At 33.1% G+C, this 22465-nt stretch overlaps 1 protein-coding gene across 1 annotated transcript; it reads left to right on the forward strand.

Moving 5' to 3' along the window:
- The first annotated feature begins 16864 nt into the window (after positions 1-16864).
- On the forward strand, positions 16865-17814 carry LOC146527429 (uncharacterized). The gene has a single exon (XM_085205006.1). It carries the CDS (start codon positions 16917-16919, stop codon positions 17640-17642), a length of 726 nt encoding a protein of 241 aa, XP_085061132.1. The 5' UTR covers positions 16865-16916; the 3' UTR covers positions 17643-17814.
- Positions 17815-22465: the final 4651 nt, after the last annotated feature.

The raw sequence follows: 22465 nt of genomic DNA on the forward strand, positions 1-22465 counted from the left end.
TGCAGTCTGTCAGGCTTTGCGTCTTTTTTTTGGACAATTATCCCGGAGTGAGATTATCTGTACGGCATTCCTTTGTTTTTGAGTTATGGTGAGTTATTGGGTTTGGTGGTGTCAATTCGATTATTTTCTTTGAAAACTTAATTTTTTTTCATGTTATTAGTGTATTGACACTTAGTTGTTAGTCTTAGATATTGCAGGTAGTTATGTAACACTAAACTTTGTTTCTTAATCTATTTTATTGCTTCTTCATTGACCTCAAATCTTTCATAAAATCTTCTATGAATTGTTTAAATAAGAATATCTTATCGCAATCTTATTGTCAGGAATTAGATTGTAGGTTTGACTTTATTTCATATTCAATCTAAAATTCTAAATAGATCCGTTAAAAATCCGTTCTTAACTGATAGTAATATGCTAAAAAATTTAAAATACAAACCAATCCACATTTTTGCTTAATATATATAAAGAGGAATACATGGAAATTTTCTAAGACACAAAAGTTTCCACAGGTTAATTGTAAAATAACTGCCCTCCCAAACAATGCGAACTAATTAAAATTAAATTAATCGTAAAAAAAGCGAAATCACGTCAAATTGAGTGTAAAATTTCAAGAAGAAAAACAATGGGGCACCGGCGATAACGGGCCGCGACTTAAATTAAATCGGTGCCGTTTCGACAAACCCTTCACGTTGGAAACATACGGGAGTGTACTTGGGACAATTTAGATTTTGGTACTCGCAGGTCTGTTGAGTTACAGGTTTTTAGGAAATTTCATAAAATATGTAAAATGTCTAACTTAACTTTGATTTGTTAACTGAGAAAAAATATTTCTCGTATTATAATAGACAAAAAATAGTTTTGCTTACTTAAGAATATACTATTTGGCTTGTGTGGCAGTGGGACACACTTTGTTCTTGATTTTCAAGCTTAACCAATTTTGGACACTACCATAATTTGATTGTTAAGTGATGGAAGTCACCGTCATCTGTTAGTTTTATTGTCTATCAAATAAATCTGTTTATCACTCACAAAAGTTGCGACAGTGCCGTCAACAGTAGCTTCCCGTGTACTCTCAACCCCAGAGGGTTAACTCTAAACTTGAGTCGAGGTATGAATATTTACGAAAGCATTAATTATTTTTTAACTTTCTTGAGCTTAAGAGGATTTTCTTAGCGGAAAGTACTGAATGACTGTATTTATTTTTAGTTTGAAACTTTTCAGCATCGTCGATATATTTTTTATAATTTTGCGGAAAAGTTTGAAATTAATGACGGCGGGTTCAGATCAACCTGTTAATTTCAACAAAAAGTGTTTAAATTTTTTATAACACTTACCTACGGTCTATTGTTTGTTATGTAAAGTCTAAATAAATTTTATAAGTTTATAATGATACTAGACTTTGCCCGCGCTTTTTTTTTCGTTCTCAAAAGAATTTCTAAAAAATCTTTCCTATGTGTAACCTACCTAAACGAAAACCTTAAAGCCTTCTTAGTCCAGTAAATTCATCAGCCCGTCGTCAGTAACTCGGTAAAGGTATATATAGATTAAAGATAGGATAGAAAACTTATTTATTATTCTTTAAACGAAACAAAATGGGAATGAACTAGACGATATACAACACACCAAAAAATTGTAACCACAAAATGTCAACGTTGAAGTAACAAAATACTACTGGTATTGCAAGCAATTTGAAATTGGGTTAAAAGTAGAAAATGAAGTGTCTTAACTCTAGGTCCTGTCTTTCTATATCCCCGATATATAGCGGAGGCAAAGACATAATAAAACACTTTTTGTAATAAACAACAACAAGGCTATTCGATTCTCACTAGAAAAGTAAATTACATTATGAGCTCCCACTCAACTTACATCACTCAGCAGGCAATGTTTCGAAGAGTGAATGCGTATGAAACAGAGTATCTTAATACTAGATTCACTCTGCTTCCTACTCTGATTTTACTCTACTATATGTGGGTACAGCAAGGCTAAAAAAATAAAGAAAGAACTAATTTAAAAACACCGTAGACGCGTAGCACTTCGTAGCACGCTACGAGATAAAATTTAATTTGCCTCACTTAATGAGAAAGCACGACAAATAAGTAATAACGTGAAACAGGAATAACGCGGCGAGTTTGATAGTACATTCAAATCTAAAAACATTAACTGTAACAGCGTAGGTCTCGAGATGATGTGGTGGTATTAGAGTGGATATACCTTTGTTTTTTACGTTTTTATAAAAATATATTTATAATCAATATAAATTATATGCTCCAAAGAAGCTAAATTTTAAATTTTAACTTAACTTCTCGAAGATTCGGCGGAAACTGGGTAACAGAGTATTTTAACACTAGGCTGCGTAAAAAAGCGAAAAGCTGGTTTTTTATAACAGGTGCTTGTATTCAAAATATTTCTTATATATTTTATAGCAACCATAAAAATTGTCTAAAATAATGTTCGTAATGTAAGCAGTAAAAAGTGTAGAAAAGAAATATTAGAGATTCATCCCGACAAAACTAAAGCTAAAATAAATTTAAAAAGCACAACCCCCAAAATATCCACACAAATGTATGCACAAACAAATTCTCATCTCATTTGTTTTTCATTCAGCGGCCATAATCGAAAGTATAAATATAAATATGGTTTAACTGCGCTATGCCTGGCAATAAGAATAAACTTACTCCGCGGTTAACCTGTTATGAAATATCAAAGTTCCAGCCAACTCTCCCCTTGGGCAGCGTATATTAGAGCTCTAATCAGAAGAAACTGCAAATATCTTCGTTTACACACTTTATATAGTTATTAGATCGTAAATTGGGATGGTGTCTCGGATTTACTTTATATTTAATTAAAAAAGAAACAACTTTTTTTACCCGCACAGAGGTGTAGGTAAAGGGAACCTAGTGCTAAGGCACTCCGCTCCCCACGCACCGCCCATTTAGGACAAGATATTTCATATTGAGGCGAATTTCAACGCTGCACTTTGTTTTGTTGCTACAAAAGATAGTAAAAATATAATGGCCTGGGCTGCTAAAATAAATATATAATGTAAAATCAAAAAGTTTAATATAGAACAACAAGCATACACATATCTGTTGGACAATCGGTTTAACCCATCAAACCTCATGAACTATGACCGATTCGACGTGACGGTCGAACACAATCGCTATAAACAAGATACGTCGCGTATTTCAGCGTGTCACGATATCGTAACTCCTCGGTCGGGCCTACCAAAGGTACTGCTATATATCTGTCAGCGTACGCAACAAATACTTTAAAATTTATGATGAAGTGTGCTTTGTTTGTTTTGATTAAATTATTCTAAATAGTATTTAATGTTCTGTGTATGTTTGTATGTCTTAACACTGAGCTTCCCTGTTCACTTTGCCTACCCTGCTTTATGTGAGACACAGCGTGAAGCTAAAAAATGTTACATAAATAATTATATACTGGTATTTGCGGTATGACTAAGCGTGATATATGTAAGTCAAATAAAGTTCAAATTAATTAACTTATTTTTATTTATTTTAGCCCTACCTGTAATCCCTAGCGGAGTTGCCGTAGAGAAAGGGGCGTTAAACTTTACCGTCTCTTCATACACTTTTCGCCAAGTTCACTGTCATTAATATCTTCATATATTCCCTGTGGGCTGCCCTCACGCTTTTTATACACATTCTTGGTACTGCCGATACTGGGTTCTGGAAAGTCAATTGAGATCTTCCTTTGAGTCTCTTACCAATCAATCCCAGTTACAAAAAACGAAAACTATATATCTAAATAAAAACATCTCCAAAGTGACGAATTATGAGGATAATACAAAATACAACCGGCTCGAAGGACCATCAATAAAACTATCAGCAATAACCGATACACAATCGCAATAAACTAAACGCAACTACTGTACTCTGCCTGTGTGTGTATTAATGTACGTATACATGTATGCGTGTGTGTTCGTGTGTGCGACTGTGTGTGTGACGATACGCGTCTATCACGTGATCACGTGATATCGTAAACTAGCCTTAAACAGCTTTGCTGGTCCAATAACGATACTGACTGATTGGTGAGTCGAATTCTGTATGGTTCTGTGTGGAGTTTTATGGGGATTCACTGATAATTATGGTTTTATTGGACTTTTGGTTAATGTGTTTGTAGATATTGACGTTGTTAGTTTTTTTGGATGATATTTTTTTTATTTTAAGTTATTGTATATTTTTGGTATTTAAGATATAAATCAATTTGAGATTTAAATATACTTTTATCGAATCCCTTCTTTCCTCCATACAGTACCCATAGTCTCTGAGTAGAATGATTGTGTTATACGGACGCAAAGACAGATGGACGTTTAGAAGTTATAAGGGTTTCGTTTTTTGCCCTTTGGCTACGGAAGACTGAAAATGTATGATAGTTATTAAAGGGTACAAAATCTCGCCATGCCTTTTACTTTTTTTAAAAAAAGTAAATACCATAATATTTAGCATTTTAATGAGAACAGAGCGTCTTAACACTATCCTCCGAGGCGCCCTTTGCCCGCCCTGCTATGTGCGGGATACAACGCAAAATTTAAAATATATATTGTTAGAAACTATTGGAAATATTAAATAAAGTGGGAAAGGTAATGAATTAAAACAAGGCTTCAAATAATTATTAAACAACCAAAGGGAATTATCTAGCAGTCTAATATTAATATCTGGTTCTAAAGAATCCATCGGGCAGAGTGACGTTAGCGATTCTTCTCTTTTTGGTCGTCGTTGACAGCCCATAAAAGTGCCAGCCAGTAATTAGAGTCGTCCTTATATAACCTCTATGGTCATTATTTCTAATTATTTCTAACAATATACATACGTAAACTACAGTCTAATACCAACTTAAGAAACGTAATAGGCGAAGAAAACAACCAATACCTTAATTATATACAGTCTCTATATAATACCACCACTCAATATTGACATACAATGTCAATGTCATGAAAACTGGGCGGGGATGTGGTCAACTGAGTGTTTCATCACTATTAGGTTCCTTCTGCCTACCATACGGGATACAGCGTAGTGTTATAAAAAAAATCTCTGAACAAGATTCAAACCCAGGGCACTCCAGTTGAAATACTTAAAAACGTAATTTCCACCAAATCCCATAATCATTTTCGAAACAATCTAAACCATTAATTTAGTTTTAGTCAAATTAAATTTAAATGGTAGCTTACAAATAGTCCGCTAATACAAACAATAATTATTATTACCAACAATAATTACTGAATGTTTATTTGTCAATTACAATATATCCCTTAAACACTATTTGTGGATTTTACAATATAATATAATTATTTAATGTTCACCTAGTGTTGTGCACACAGGGTTTGTTCATTAGGTGGCATGTCATAAATTAATTTCTGATTCATTTTTCATATAGTTTAAAATAATCTTCTAGTTTAATTCACGTGAGATTTAGGTAGGTTTGAATCCTATTCTAGAAGATCGATGATCCTGTTTAAATTAATTTCCTCGATCTACGATGCTAGTGCCTACGTGGATTTTAATAAAAATTAAAAATTAAGATATCTTGAAAATCAACAAAACATTATCTATATCACAGCATCTGCCTGTTTACACAATGGTTGTAGGTTTGATTGCACTCGAGGAATAACTTATTGTAAGACACTCCGTTCTCCACTTTCCGTCACATCAAGGCATTGTTGAGTGTTGAGTAGTGGAACTCAACACTGTGCTTTATCTTGTTACTAGAGAAAACAAATGAAAAAATTATAATAGGCAATAATATATTCCCCCGAGTCGAACCCACGATCGTCGCGTTTATCGCGTTTATACATGCTTGCGCCAATACGCCACGGCGGCCTCGAACAAATATATATATATAATAAATAATTTTGTATGTCCTGTTGTCGCTCGTTAAATTAAATAAGTGAGTCGTTATGTTTAGCTAATTACGGTAAATGGACAGACAAATCGGATAAACATTGTTATATATGAGTTTTACGAGAGCACTGCCTCCCGACCGCGGGTGCGCGCGGTAATGGCCACTTGGCTTGGCTGGTTACTGGTATCACATATTTTGTATAGATTCGTCATGTTTTTAATTATTATTTTTTATTTTTATATATTTTTTGCTGCTTTTTTTGTTGAATGGCGATATACAACGTCATTCTTTGTGTTGTTACCTGAACGTGTCTAGTGAATTAATCAATAAGAAATATTGTCTATATCTATACTAATACCGCTAAAGTCGAAAACTACTGGTTTGAATAGAAAAACTCTTTTTGTGTAGGACTTCAAGCTTTTGCATTTCTATGTAACACGCTGTACTATTGTAAGAGTTACCTACAGCTCTAAAGCCCACATTTATAAACCACTCTAAACTCTGAGATTGGTCTTGAGAGCAATCTTGGCTTTCATGCTTCATAAATTACAATGTTAGTTATTTCCATTTCACTAGCAATACACAAAATAAATCCAGCCGTTAAATTTAAACGCGAAACTCCAATTCAATTATTATTCACTTTAAATATAAAATCCACACAAATTTATCGAATACATTGTCAATAAAAACTTTAATGAGGTTAGTATTTTATGCCCAAAAATAAAATGGCTACCGTATCGCATTATAAACCAACCAATGTAAAGTGTACGGCGTAATTATCGTAAAACGTCACATGTTTATGTATTTTTAATTCCGCCGTATATAACCTAGTGTGGTGATAAAATGGCGTACAGCAGTATGGCGGCGATTCGGAAATCGTTGGACAGTAAAGTTGTTTTAATGTGATGGCTTTAGTATCGCGTTGCTGTTTTGCGAATGTATTTTCAATTTTTATTTTTTGGGAATAGATATGTAAAAGAATTGGATAATAATGTTCTTTGTTTTTCTTGCGGTTCGCAATGCAGTGACGATTTCTTTCTGTTACGTAGAATTTGATGTGGACATTCAATTTGAAAAAAAAAACGTTATCATTGCATAATGAATATTAAGTATTATATTTATTTAAAATATATAAATATCATGTACTGGAAATGTATAAATATATAACTTTCAAAATTTAAAACAAAATCATCTTTCACCCAGTTTTTTTACGTCATAGCTAATATTATAAAAATGTTCTTAATTATGAAAAATTGAATTTTGTCAATATTTATTCTGCAACACACTATAAAAAAATCTGTTATCATTGTTTACCTAAAGTTAAATATCGAAAGCTATACGTAAAAGTTAATCTTCAAACGTCCCCGGGCGGGACAGATTTTGAAAAAACACCTGAGTGACAACCGTCGAGATAACGCCTGTACTTTTGTTAAAGCTTCATACAACACCTTATTACCGCGCAATAAAATCGAATTTCGCTTGATTTTGTGATAATTAACTTTGCATGCGTCTTTTCATAGTAAAAACTCTTAAACCGAAGGAATACGTTTGAAATTTCAATTTTTATTCTACACTGTACGAATACTTTGTCACGGGATGGTATGGTGACTTTTATTTCATTTGATATCTTATTTCAACAGCAATAGAGTTGAAAATACAACAGACATTTAGTATGCAAAATCAGACACATTTTCCTATGGACATGGTGTCAAACGAACAGTGTGTTACGTTATGATAGAATCATCTGACAGTTTTTGACGTATACAAAATATTCATATTACCTAAAGAGTTCCTCCAATACGAATGTTATTTTAATACGAATCTACATAATCATACGAAGACCACCGCACCGGCACCGTGGCGTAGGGGACAATGCCCGCTCTTGTAATAAAGGTGGTAGGTAGGTGTGGCGGTGGGTTCTGCCTCTCAACGTGGAATATATCGAAAATGACAGACAGTGGGGTACAGAAAGTGGAGTATTGAGTGTTGTGACACTAGGTTCCCTCTGTCTACCAGACATTGCTTGTTGTATGTTAGGAGCTAATAATAGCTACACAAATTATATTACAACACCCATATCACACCGTTCCCCACGCGCCAAACAATTTCCGAAATGTTGCATGTTGAACGTAACTTAACGCCGTGCTTCATCTTCTTGGTAAGTAAGATGCCGCTCCGCTACGATGACCCCACTGTTTTTATTGTTATTTTAATTTAAAAACAATAACATAAATAAAGCAATTACAATACGCTCATACCCTCATTTAGTACTAATTAATAGAAAAACACAATACAATACAAGCGACCCGTCTCTGCCCGTTTATTCTAATTACAGATAATTATCGTTACAGTTGGATCGCGAGCAATTTTAATTCGCAATGCAGCGGCTAACGAGCGGAACTATGGCTTTTTGATAATGTCATTAATATGGCTTTCATGTTATTGCAGGTAGATGGACGGACAAATCGATATATTTATGTATATATGATTATAGTTAAATTTATATATTTGTTGATTTTATATTGTATTTAGTAAAAAAATCAGTTTCACACTTTTCTTGATAACCTAGTGATAAGACACTCTGTTCCACATTTTTCACCCAATTTCGCTGCACTTCGTAAGAACCACGCCTCAATATCCATATTTTGTTATTTATGTTATTTATTTTATTTATTACAAATATTTATTTCTTAACATTTTCACTGCTGTGCTGGTTCATAACAATCACTTTTAAGTAATTTTAATTTTAAGGTAGTTTAAGCAAGTCGAAACAAATAAAAGTACGGGAAAAAAAAATTACCCAAGCAAGAGTGAGTAGTAAGAGAGACATGGTGAGACCTTGAGAGGTTGGTTGACGTTTGATAAGACAGTAGATAAATAATAATAAAGGATATAATAATATGAAGAAGTTGAAGACAGTAGACGAGGTGCTTGAAGTAGGTAGCATTTTTATAATTACCGCAGCATTTGGCGGTCCGCCCTCCTGGCGGCTCTGCTAAGAATAAACTGTGAAACAAAAAAAGAAATAAAAAAATAAGTGAAAACCTCATTCTCCCACCAACTCCCTCCTATATTTCATTTGTAGTTTTGTGTTGTTGAAACACACAAAACTCACAAGGGCGGTTTGTCCGGCGATTGTCAAACGATATCGGCGCAATAAACTGCGTCGCAATACGGACGGTTGTCCACACGCGTTGCGCTGCAGCTCGGGCCCGTGCGGTTTGACGGGGAATTGTATTGAGCTGGGAAATTATTATTATTAATTTAATCAACTTCACGCTGTATCCCGCACACACCAGGGTAGGCCGAGGGAACCTAGTGTTCCCCATTTTCCGCCACTCCGTTTCCCATTTTCCGCCGAAATCTGGAGTAGGTACTCCTTCAAACACGAAAGACGAAAAAAAAACGAAATTTAAAGAAAGATAGTAATATTAACATTAAAATTTCCCAAGTAGTGCTTCTCAGAACGAAAAAAAGTAATATCTTTTTAATTAACCGTTACTTCCTCTAATAAGTTATACATAACAATGGTTAAACGGAACAATAAGAGGCAAATTACACAAAATTTTGGTAAAAATGTTCCCTCTCTTAGTTTAGGGTATTGTCTTGACTTTTCTTATATGGCATGTATATTTAAAACTGGACTTTTTTCTTTTACTACAACAAAAAAACTTGTAGTTTTCAAATTATACAACCTTGGTCAAAAAGTTTATTTTTGTTTTGTATTATTTTATGCAAAATTCATTATATTTTTTTGTAAGGCTTATTGAAGCCATCGTGGTACAGGGGCACAAGATGCGACTGAAAACACGACGACTGTAAATTTGATTTCGAGGCAAGGAAATGTTTTAATATTTTCATTTCTTCGCTCTGGTGAAGACGCAAAGCACAACGTTGAGTTCTGTCACTCAAACACAATGCCCAGAGAATTCGGCGGAAGAGGGAATAGGAGTGTCCAAATAGGAACGAAATGTCATAAGACTTAGTATCCAGGTTCCCTCTGTCCTACCTTGCTATGTGCAGGATAAAGCGTATGATAAAAAAAAATAAGGTTATTTGAAGTACATTTAAATATTATGCACAATTGAAACCCTCATAGGGCAGTAGCACAACGTCTGAATAAAACGTCTAAACGTGCAGATTGTGTAATAATAAGTAGATTACTACTTAAAATCAAAACAATTGCACACAATCTGCTGTCAATAGAATTCTCAGTCAATTAAAAACATTTTACATTTTTAAAATGTCTAATATTTGACAGAATATTTATGTCTTCTCCTATATACACTCTAGCCTTCATGTTATGGTAAAGCTACCACTCTAATAATAAAACCATTTATTAAAGAGCTACAACACTACAAACAGAACACCAAGACCCCTAATTATTATTTTATTTATTGAAAAATGGTAATTAAAACACCTATAATACAACACCAACTCTATACAATCCCAGCAAAACCGGCCAATTAAAACAAGGCAAGTCGACGTCGGCCATCTTAAATCTGGCCTCTATTGGCAATATCTGGCGCACCTATTGCACGCGTGTACGTTGGATTTAGCACCCAGGGTACACGCCTGAACTGCAGCTTGCAGCTTTGTGTTACATTTGTTGAATACATTAAAATTATATGTTAGTTTAAAAAAGAAAGTAGGAGGAACATGCTTAAAAATTGGTTTTTCTTTACCTTGGAAGGATCAAGGATATCAGGGCCATGATTAATGAACTGTCTAACACAAAAATATTTTTCAATTTGGACCGCAGTTCCTCGGATTAGCGCGTTCAACAAAAAAAACTCTAAGGCCTTATAATATTACGATATATTATACAGGTATCCAAATATCTTATATTTTTTAGATTGTCACTTTATACTGCCAGTAATCAAACCACGACTTTAAATGACCTAACAGCACAACAGTCAATAATCGAATCCACGACATCATCAAACCATCACCATGCTGCATCTACATAAAATTTGGACGCATCACTAACCCTATAACTATCGATTGGGAAAATTCGACAAGCTATTCTGCGGCCATATAATAAATGGCCATTATAAAATAGAAGGTTAAATTAGAATTTGCTCGTGATTATTTATCATAGTACTGAATGGTAATGACTCTACTAAATATGATTTAGGATAATCATGTATAGGACGTTGCCGGTGATTCATGTTGCACGCCAAGTAATTATGTTTTACGCTTTTGTTATATTTTGAAGTTATTTTATGTTTTAGGCTTAAATAGATTGAAATAAAAAAAATTGACCTAGCGGCACGATACCAGTCGTTGCGCAGGAGCACAAGCGTGCGACTAAACGCGACAAGTTGTGGGTTCGATTCCTGCTGAAGGAAATTAATTATTAAATATTTTCATTTTTCCGCTCTGGTGACGAGGGAAAAAGAACCATAATTCGGCGGGAAATGGGAAACGAAAGTGTCTCAATAGAAACAGAGTGTCACTAGGTTCCTAGGTTCCCTCTGCTTATGCACGGCTATGTGTGAGATACAGTGTGAAGCTAAAAAAATAGCTTCATACATTACCTTGCGTACAACAGGGTAAACAGAGGGTCTAGTCTTTAATTAATTAAGTAATACGTTTTCATTATTAAACATTTTTTATATATCTCATTTGGGTAATGTTTTTTCTCCGTTTCTACCCTGATATATGAAAGAAACAGCGTGAACTTAAAAAAAAACTTTTTAATTTTAATGACGTATTAACAATTTATTACTTTACTACAAACAAGAAATACCTACATACGAGTACTATTCACTCCACCACAGAAACAAAGTTCTAAAACGCACATCAATACAAATCAACAAAATCACGTAACCATGACAATTTGGCCGGCAATTAACCGCTCAAACTGCATACGGCACTAAACTGCAAATAAATCGCCTCGTATCGCCGCGATACGATGCTATGAAAGCTTTATACATTACGTTCATTTTGAATATGAACGGCTTTGTCACCGGAATTTGAGATTTGATCTTATTTTATGGGGCGTGGGGTCTAATAGACACCATGTGGTAAGCGATAATTTGTATATTGTGTGATAATTCGTATGTATGGTACTTTTGTCTGATAATTTAAATTTGTTTGGACAATCAATGGGGAATAGATTATCTATCTTTCTTTATTCCATTCTCTTTGTAACAACAAAATTAATTACTATGAAATATGTATAATTTTACTTTTTTCTAATTTAAATTTTCAAATAATTATTTCTATTTTTAATTGATATAAATGTATTCGAGAATGTATTGTAGAATATCAAGATGCCCTAAACCAAATTTGAATCCACAACACCCCCACAGTACAATTTCCAATCAAAAACAGACCAAAAACCTAATTAACTGGCATTAAAGCCCTAACGGACATAACTTACGCTATCACAATCTACGGCTAAGCCATAAAACTAGACCGATCAAAAACTGGCGTACTGAGAGGCATAAATCAAATGTTAACAACAAAACAACTGATTATATTCGCAGCGGGACGATAATGGCGGGACGGTAATGAGCGGCCGTATAGCATTATTTTGATTTAATGACGCGAAATAATAACAATCAATACATTGGACTTGGTTTTAGTGGGATTTTGGGAATTTATTAAATATTCGTTGTATGTGGTGGTGATGGGTGCGTCTGCTGGTAGATAAGGGTTACACTAAATATTTGTATTTCGCAGCTTAACATTTTGTCGCACATAGCAGGGTAGATATCTTCTATATATCTAAATATAATCGTTCCTCCATAACTACTTTACTTTAAGGGTAAGAGACAAATTCTAAAAAGTGTTGTGACTGTGCCAAAAACTGAAACAGAGCCTTAGCCACTTTAAGTTTAATTAGGCTGGTTACCTTTCAAAAAAACTAATAAAAATCGGTTCACTATTTGGGAGCTACGATGCCAAAGATCGACATATAAGTAAAAATGCACATTCACAAACATGTCAAACATATACTAAATAACAAAAAAAAGAAACCAAGAGACACAATCATTAGGACATTTTACTTTGTTTTAATTTGTTTCTTCCACAATAAATTTTATTTGCATTTGTTGAGGAATTTATTTTTATAGATGGTTTTGTCTAGTATACATTAAAAAGAGACATATTTTTGGATTTTTAATTTATTCCAAATGTCAAAGATGTTTCAATGAGCTACTTCCAGTTTATCATTTATCGTTACTGTGTAACTTCACATTTTAACCCATTCCCCTTTCAGCATTCCTCACCAAAAAAAAACCAATAAACCATACCCAAATTTCATAACACTACTAAAATTACCATTAAATCATAATATTAAGAAGAAAAAACAAAAACCCATTTCACATTTGGGGGGGCCGAAAGTAAATCACGCAAAAAGAAATTGTACAACATAAACTAGGGTAAACTTATGCCCTTTCATAAACATACAAATCTAGTACCTTAATCTTATTATTTATAGTCGAGTGTAAAGCGTCCGTGGCAATTAAACGCATCCAGCGCCGGCCGTGTATCACATAGAGTAATCCGGGGGACAGGATGATAATAACAAGAGAAAAAAAACAATAAAAATAACGTATTACGCCGCGAACTTCGCTTGGTTGGTGTTGCTCAGCGAGTGATATGGAGACTGCCGTGCTTTGGTCGTCTTATTAATATTGGTTTGCTTCATATATATGTATATATGTATGTATATATGTATGTATATATGAGGTATATTTTGAGAAAAAGTGTCTAGATGCCGTATTTTTGTGCAACTTGCTTTTTTTAATTAATGATTATGAAAAAAAACCTGATATTGAAATAAATAAATAGAAAACTATTGGATTCCATGTCAATCGGCCTACAGCTACTTTACAAACTCGGTTTAAGTTGGGATATATATTGAAAATACAGCATTGGGTCTCATGGAAAAAATTGGCTACCCCATATTATGAGACTATTAATTTATTGGACATAATTTTATGAAGTAAATTAAATTTTTTAAAGCTTTATTAATATCTATGTCAGTGTCATTTCACCTTATCATAAAAAAATTTTGACTCACCCTTACAATATACGTTTCATGTTTCGGACAACAAAAGTGGACGATATCTCCGGAAATGCATAAATTGTTAAAGGGGGAGCTTTTACATAAAGGACATACATGGAGAAGATTATATATTTTAAAATTTCAAAGTGTTATTCGACACTTGTGAGAAAAGAAAAATACTTCTTTAAAGAAAAGCCATTTCAATAAAATTTGAACGTTGCTGGATTTGAGTTGAAGTTTTGGAAAAAAAGTTATAACTTATAAAATTATTTACTTTTTACAATTAATTAAGAGATTTTTGTTACCTACTTTCCGCAGAATTTTCGAAGCATTGCGTGTAATAAATACATTTACATTTTTTTTAAAACAGTGAAATGAGTAAATTATCAAAATAGTTTATTTTTTTAAGAAAACAATAAAAGGATCAAGTTTTTAAGAAATTCGACTTTAAAAATATAAACCATTCTAAGCCCGGCATCGAGTTTCGGTACACAACATGCTCGAAAATTAGGCGAAAAGTGGAGAATGAAGTGTCATAACACTAGTTTCCCTTTCCCCACCCTGATTCGAGTCATACAACGTGAACCTAAAAAAAAAAAGAAAACCAATAACTATCGACTCCATACTTCCTCTCGTATCAAATCCCGAGTTCTGTTTACGCTCACTCTTAATATGGGACAAAACTGTTCGTGTAACAACAGTTTTTGTACATTTTATGTTCTGTGACGCCATAACTCAGGAACATGACAAGACGCCCTGAGCCAGTGATATACTTCCAACCCCCCACCCCCAGAATACTGGAACTTGCCTTATTTATATAAGGCAGTTATTTTTATTTATACTTCTGTTTTATTGGTTTATTGCGTTACGGATTGTTGATCTCATTCTAGGTTTGTTTAAGAGGAACTGATGATATATTCCTTTCTTGGACCATTTTGTTGCTAGTTACTAGATTTGGTCGGGTGCTCCTTGTGTTAAGATAGATCGCGTTTGCTTGAAAACATATGTGATTTTGAAAATTCAGAAATTTTATTAGAAATATGTAGTCTATGTATGTTTATATGTGTGTATGTTTCGTTTTCAGTCTTTATATTATACTAGCGGACGCGCGCAGCTTCGCTAGCTTATTTAGGGGTGAATTCTAATAAGCCATGAAACATGTGTTCAATGAAATATTTTTAAGAGTCGAAATTTCAAATTTTATAAAAATCGGTGCCGATTTAATTTTTTTTCCATACAAACTTACAACCCCTTATTTGCACCTTTAGCGGTTGAATTCTAGAAAACTATGAAATATGTGTTCAATTAAATACTTTTAAGAGTCTGAATTTCAAATTTTATAAAAATTGGTGCCAATTTAAAAAAAAATCTATACAAACTTTCAACCCCTTATTTGCACCCTTAGGGGGAGAATTCTAGGAAACGATGAAATACGTGTTCAATTAAATACTTTTAAAAATCTAAATTTCAAATTTTATAAAAATCGGTGCCGATTTAATTTTTTTTCCATACAAACTTACAACCCCTATTTCACCCCTTTAGGGTTATAATTTTTTAAAATCCATTCTTAGCGGACGTCCAGATTACGAAAGTAAACTTTTGTCCAAATTTAACGTTTCTACGCACAGCGGTTACGGCTGTGCGTGCGTCTTACCTCAGTCAGTGAGGACAAGTCCTTTTATATATATAGATTTAGTCAAATGCATTTAGCTATAAGAATATAGAATTAAGAAAACTGTTACTGAATGATTTGTTTAATATAACCATTGATGGATCTAAATATATAAATAAATGTTTAAAAATGTAAAAACAGTGTTATCCATAAATTAAAGTAAGAATAAAAAAATAAGTAAGAACCTAGTGTTAAGACACTCCATTCTCATTAAGTAATTACAGTTCCCCACTTTCCGCCGAATTGGAGGCAGTGTGTCTTAAGTGACGGAACACAACGCCGCGCTTTACCTCGTTACCAAAGCGGAAAAATGGAAATATGAAATATTTCGTTCCCCGGATTAGTACCACACCCACAACCAGTCGCACGCTTGTGTCCCTGCTTCACAACTGGCCTCAGAACATATACAGAAAATAAAATAAAAAACGACGATCAAAATGTTAAAATCAAGTTAAAATCCCATCCCCACATCACATTCATAATAAGCACCATACAATTGAACATAACAATCAGAGCAACGTGTTTAGTTTAAAACAAATTTATGATAGTATTTGTTGGTCGTTACAATGAAATACTGATTTAATTACGCAGCCACCTCCGCTAAGCAAGCGTTATATATCGCTTCATTCTATTCTATACTTGGAATAATAAACATTATCGTTACTTTATATCATTTTACAATTATCTTAGACACTTGTGGCGCAGTGGTGTCTCACGCCTAAGGCAGTGGTTTTTGGTTCGATTGCAATTCGAGGGAATGAACACTCACTAAAAATAAGTATTCTTTTTAAAGAAGTTAAGGAGTATGATTATTATGATTTTATTAATTGAATTACACATTAGATACTAGATTCTATTAGACATTTTATCAGTTTGTATAGTTCCAAAAGGAAAAAAATAACCATACAATTTTGTTACTAGTAGTAAAGTTAAAATATTTTTGTATATTTAATGAAAATTACTAAAATACTATATATTTGATTAAAGTTGCAAAAATATTTTCACTACTATTAACAAAATATCCACACATATAAATATTTATAATCATTTATCTACACAAAAACTCAACAAACATTGTTTATCTGTCCATATGAAATTCTCGAAATATTTAATTACTTACGCTTAAGCTTTTATTATAAAAGTTAAATACACAAATAAACAAAGTGATTAACGCTATTTTCAATCATTTAAATCATTAAAGCCGCAATAATCACCTATTGAATTATAACAAATACACTATATAGATCACGTCTTTGAATAAATAAGTTAGGAAAGAGATAGATATATTAGAATATATAATAGGACGGGACAAACGTCACAACTAGTTTAAATCACACCATCCGCGAGTACACTGCAAAAATGTCCGCAATCATAGATATCGATGACATTTTATCAGAAAACGAGCAATGGAAGAAATTGGAAGAACAATGGGGAATACCGATAGATTTGGAAGTCGATGCTGAAGATGACACACCAAGAATGAAACCAGTATTTAGTTCTTTAAATTTAAAATCACCCACGTTTGATTCGTCATTTCTTTTCAAGAAAGTCAGAAGAAAGATTGGAAGGCAGTTGTCGAAGAAATCAACAGTTTCTGCTCTGGAGTATAACGATTTCATCAGCCATTTAAGAGAAGATCCAAGTAAGGAATCTTCAAAACACTTTTATTTTGTCAACGGTCAGATAACTTCGGCCGCTTCCATCGAAGAAATTTGTGACAAAATAGACGATATATTTAAATCTATCGAGCAGCTTTGTACAAGCACTATTAAGAAGAAAATTCCAGATGTGGTCCAGTGCAGTATATCAGCAACGGATCTTTCCTTCGACGATACCAGGGAAATGACAAATTACAGTGAAATAGAACGGCATATAGATGAAGCTTTTGAACAATTCGATGTGTCTGGAATTGAAGGTGTGGACAAAACTACCTTGGACTCAGTGACAACATTGGTTAGAAAATTTAGTAACGCGTTGAACAATCCAGCTAATCGTTGTAGTCCGAGAAGGAGAAAAGAGTGTTGTGAGAAGTTTAAAGATTTGGCTGATTTTTGGAAAAATCGTGCTTTTGAGTGTAGTCAGTGAATAAAATGTGGGTAGGTATTGTAGTATAGGTAATTAAATTATTATTTTTCTTTTTATAATGATAATGTTCCTAAATAATGTATAAGTTAATTTTATTGTAAGTACATAATGTACTAGGCTTATTTGAGTAATAAATTCATTTTGAAATTATTAAATAAAATAGTTTAAACAATATGTTGTCTTATTTATCTCTTTATTGTTTAAATAAGTATGAAACTTGTCACTCTGTACAAAGATTTACTATATATGATATAATATATTCACAAACAAAAGTTATTTAGAAATAAATAAAATCTATTACGATAAAAGCCAAATAAAATATTTTAAAATATACAAATGTTTCTTGTTTTTGATTATTTAGGCTTAACTAGGTCAAGAGTAAAATGGACATAATCCATTTTAAAATAAATAGTTAGTCAAAATTCAACTTTAAAGTCATTATGTAATAATATAATTTTATCTGAATTATATCAAATTATATATGTAAATATATCTTCTATAATCTTTTTACATGATAATTGTTATATCGCAATACCTTATTCCTTCAAAAGTACAATTTTTATTTTTTTGTAGTAAATATCAAATCAATTACTTTTTATATGTTACGTTTATACAATATTCTAACTCAACACATTTCTTTGTCTTAATCAAAGTATCAAGTAAGTGAAGTTCCCAGAGCAAAGAAATGGAAATATTAAATACTAGCGGCCCCTGCGCGGCTACGCCCGCTTGCATTAAACGAATGTTTACTTAAGTATATTTAAGAAAAATCCGGCCAAGCTTGAGCTGGATACGCCACCGAAAGGACCAATTTAGTAGGTAGGTATTTGTAGGTTTACGGGAATTATCTTATAAACTTAAGTTTTTACTTATTTTGTATAAAATTAACTACAAACATAAGTTTGTGACGTTTTTTGTACTTTGTACTTTTCAGACAAGTAAAGCGTAACTTGTAAGATCTTATATCGTGCCAAAGCTTCACACTGTATTGCAAATAAAGCATTATAGAAAGACTGAACTAGCAAGCAAGCATTAGTGTTATCACTCTCCATTTCCAACTTTTAGCCCCAGTTGAATTGTGGAACGTAACGCCGCGTTACCAGAACCAGAAAATGAAAGTAATTCATTTTCTCGAGTAACAACACGAAGAAAACGAATACACAACCGTCGCGTTATATCAAACTTTATACCTCTTTGCCATGACGGCTTTTATTAACTACGACCAATAATTATTCTACTACAATAAGAAACAAATAAACAAATTCAAACCCAAGACATCTAACACAGCATCCCAATCCAAATATCAATAACAGTTAAATACTTGCTCGCGCATAAACAAGACAAATACACCTATTACTTAATTACCTGAACGCAACTAATAGAAATTCATGGTTCATTAGGCAAAGCGCGGTACGTTCGTCCACAGTGCAAGTTGCGCGCTAAATCATGGCCAGCGCCTGTGGACCTGGCGGAATGGGGAGGAATGTATTGGTGGGTGTTTGGGACGGGGGAGCCGCGTTTGGTGCTGTGGTTGAGTTAGTAGGGTAAATGAAGGAGATGTGTATTGAGGGGTGGAAACCAACATTGTGCTTTGTCTTGGTAACATAGTGAAAAAATGAAAATTCCTTTCCTTGTCTGAGAATCGAATTCATAATCTTCACGTTAATAATAAAACGGTGTATCGCTGCGCCAAGAGCTACTACTATCGTCAAAATTATGTGTGAATGGTAAGAACAATTCGATAGCTTAACAGTAAAACAGTATTAATTTTTTATGCATTTGTTTTTTTTATTTTTCTCTGTCATTATAATATTGGGGCATCCTAAAGGGCATCTAATATCATTTATATTTTGTCAATTTTTGCCACCACTACTTTGAGCTATTCGCCCTGTAACGTGACGTCACCTTATAAGGTGATTACTTACTAGTTTCTTATCTTGAATAATGTAATTATTTTAATTAAAAAACGAAGTTTCATATTTTTTATTGCAAGAAACGCTCTAATAGACAGTGTTTGAGAAACTCCTAAATAATAACTAGTATTAAACGAAAATAAGTAATTCTTTAATAAAGTCAGCCGTTACGACGAAACACGTTTTATGTTAGCTTATTACTCAAAAATATAATTGCTGCGTGTCAAACACAACAACACGCCCGTATGTTTTCAATAACCCGCGCACTGACCGTAAGCAGAAACTTATTCCTCTTGTTCTGAGAGTTGGGCAGTTTGTCAATTTATGAGGCCGGCACAATAGCGCGAGTGAAGGCAGATCCAGTTAATTTAGTTACGTTATGGGATAAGAACGAAACATTATACTTTATTCGTAGGTATATCTTACCTTGTAGCTTTAGGTTACCTTGTAGTCAATATGGAGAAAGATGTGCTGAATGGGCTTGTTTTTTGGACGTGTGGATACTGACTGGAGCATAGTATGCTGATGGTATTGCATTTCTCATGTTATGTAACGGAGCTTGATGTCGTGCTTTGACTTGTTACCTGTTGTTATCGTTGAAATTAAATTAATTCTTTTCCCAGAGTAGTAATTGGGGAAAAGAATAATGTGCCGCTCTGCCACGATGACCTCATGCTGTGGGAGATAAAAGTTTGCATTTTATAGTATCAATGGATTTAGGCGAATGTTGATGATTTTGTAGCTATACAAAATCACCGACAAAGTATGACAATGAAGAATTATTCAATCCTAAAAGATTTAATTGAATATTTCTGGCTTACTAATGGTATGCAAAAACATACAGGACATTTTAAAATTGTAAAAAACTTTTTTCTCATAGGTATCGATCCTCCACCTTCCACTTTGAACGACTGTACCAGTACGAATAGGAAAATCTAAAATCTAATCTCCACTAACACCCAAATTCTATCAACTCACGTTAACAAACGGTTTCAGTATGAATCTAGTGTTTAATTAGGTGCCTAAATTGTGGTTGCGGACAGCGACTGCCCTGAACAAGTTATAGCAGGTCAGTGAGTGACGGGATAATCAAATGGATGTAACTTCCTTTATTTGTTTAGCTTCACGCTGTATCCCGCATGTAGCAGGATGTCTAGAGGAAACCTAGTGATATACTCGTATTTAACACTCCGTTCCCCGGTTTCCGCAGCGTAGCTCAACGCCACGCTTCGTCTTGTTACCAGAGCTAGGATACGAAATTAATTTGAGTTGTAATCGAACACACGCTCGACTCGCTTAGAATCAGTCGCTAAGTCGCTGCGCCACGATACTTGGCAATAAATTGTCCAAATCTAAAAGTCTTTTGGAAAAAGTTTTCTTAAAAAAAATACAGTATCGCTCCATTAGTGACGTCCACGTCCGCCCGCGGGCCCGCTCTCAATCAATTTGGGCGAAATCACCGAGTGAAGTGTTTTTTAATTAATTTTATGAGTGAACAGCGCTAGGATAAGGGAAATAGGAAGTGGAAAAATAGCTTTTTTGGCATTTTTTTCTTTTTTTATGTTAAAATGTTTATTTGTTTTACATCCCAGTCTTTAACATAAAATTTATCTTTAATTTATCTTTACATTATCAATGTTATTACTACTTTTTGAAAAAATAATTTCGAAATTAAAAAATAAATCGCCAAAATCCATTTTTGTGTATTTTTATATAATAAACGTTGAGAACTAAACAATACATTTATTATAACACAAATATAAGTATATCTACATTACAAGAACATTACTTTTAGAATTGATTCTTATCAAGCAAGTATTCAAAGATATCATTATCGTTGCTTATTTTCACTACTAATTATTTATAAAATATACCAACAGTATGAGAACGTCCTCCTTTTTGTAGTTTGTTAAAAATTGATAATAAATTGTATTTGAAGGAAATTGTCATTAGGAAGTTGTTGTTATATTTTATTCTTTTCTTAAAGGAAAATACAGGGATAAAAATTATCTCAAGCAGATTTACTGTACTCTTGGATTACCACCAGAAACAAAATAATAATAAAAAGGTTCCACCATCTCATATTTATTTTCTTTACTATTAAAATTGAAATATGCTGACACTTTCCTTTTTTATACCTGTATTTCCTTAAATCTATTATCTTTCCACACAAATTGAAAGACAAGTCAAGTTACAGGTACAATTAACATTCAATAAATCATAAATTAAAAGTAACATTTTAGGAAACAAATATTAAATACTTTTAGTCGCCACATCTCTACAGTTTTCCCGTTCTTGACGCCGTCCACGCACTAATTCAATGTAGCCGACGTAAGCCATTTGCGTTCGCGCTTGACGCATCGCCCGTAAAAAAATCAATTACGATTTTTTGATAGCGGTCACCAGGTAAATATGTGTGGAGATACTATTCTATGGAAAACGTAAAATATTCTTTACGTTGTACTTTTTTTTAATATATATGTTAACAGACGGACAACAAAATGCACCTATAAGGATTTCATTATTTCCTGAAGTACGGAACCCTAAAAAATAATTAATTTTATAAATATTAGAACAATAATTTTCTTGATTCTAAATTTCTTATCATTAAATGCATTACCTTTTAAGGTGCAAAATTGGAGATTAATATACAACAGTTTTTATGTTAATTATTGGTAAAAGATATACATAAAGTTTATTTACATAAATTTAAAAAGGACAGGTTACTATAATTATAATTATACCATAATTTTAAAAGGGAAAATTATTTGTTTTTTAAAAACTATTAAATAAAAAACTATAAAATTTTTCATAGAAAGTATATAAAAAAATATGAAAAAGCCGTCTCCACACTCACCTCCACTGTCTATACCGGACATTTTTATAAGCGGCATTTCACACGACGCAAAT

The sequence above is a fragment of the Heliconius melpomene genome, chromosome 20, assembly GCF_056956725.1.
Source record: "Heliconius melpomene rosina isolate 202511_hmr_F chromosome 20, ASM5695672v1, whole genome shotgun sequence".
Classification (NCBI taxonomy): domain Eukaryota; kingdom Metazoa; phylum Arthropoda; class Insecta; order Lepidoptera; family Nymphalidae; genus Heliconius; species Heliconius melpomene.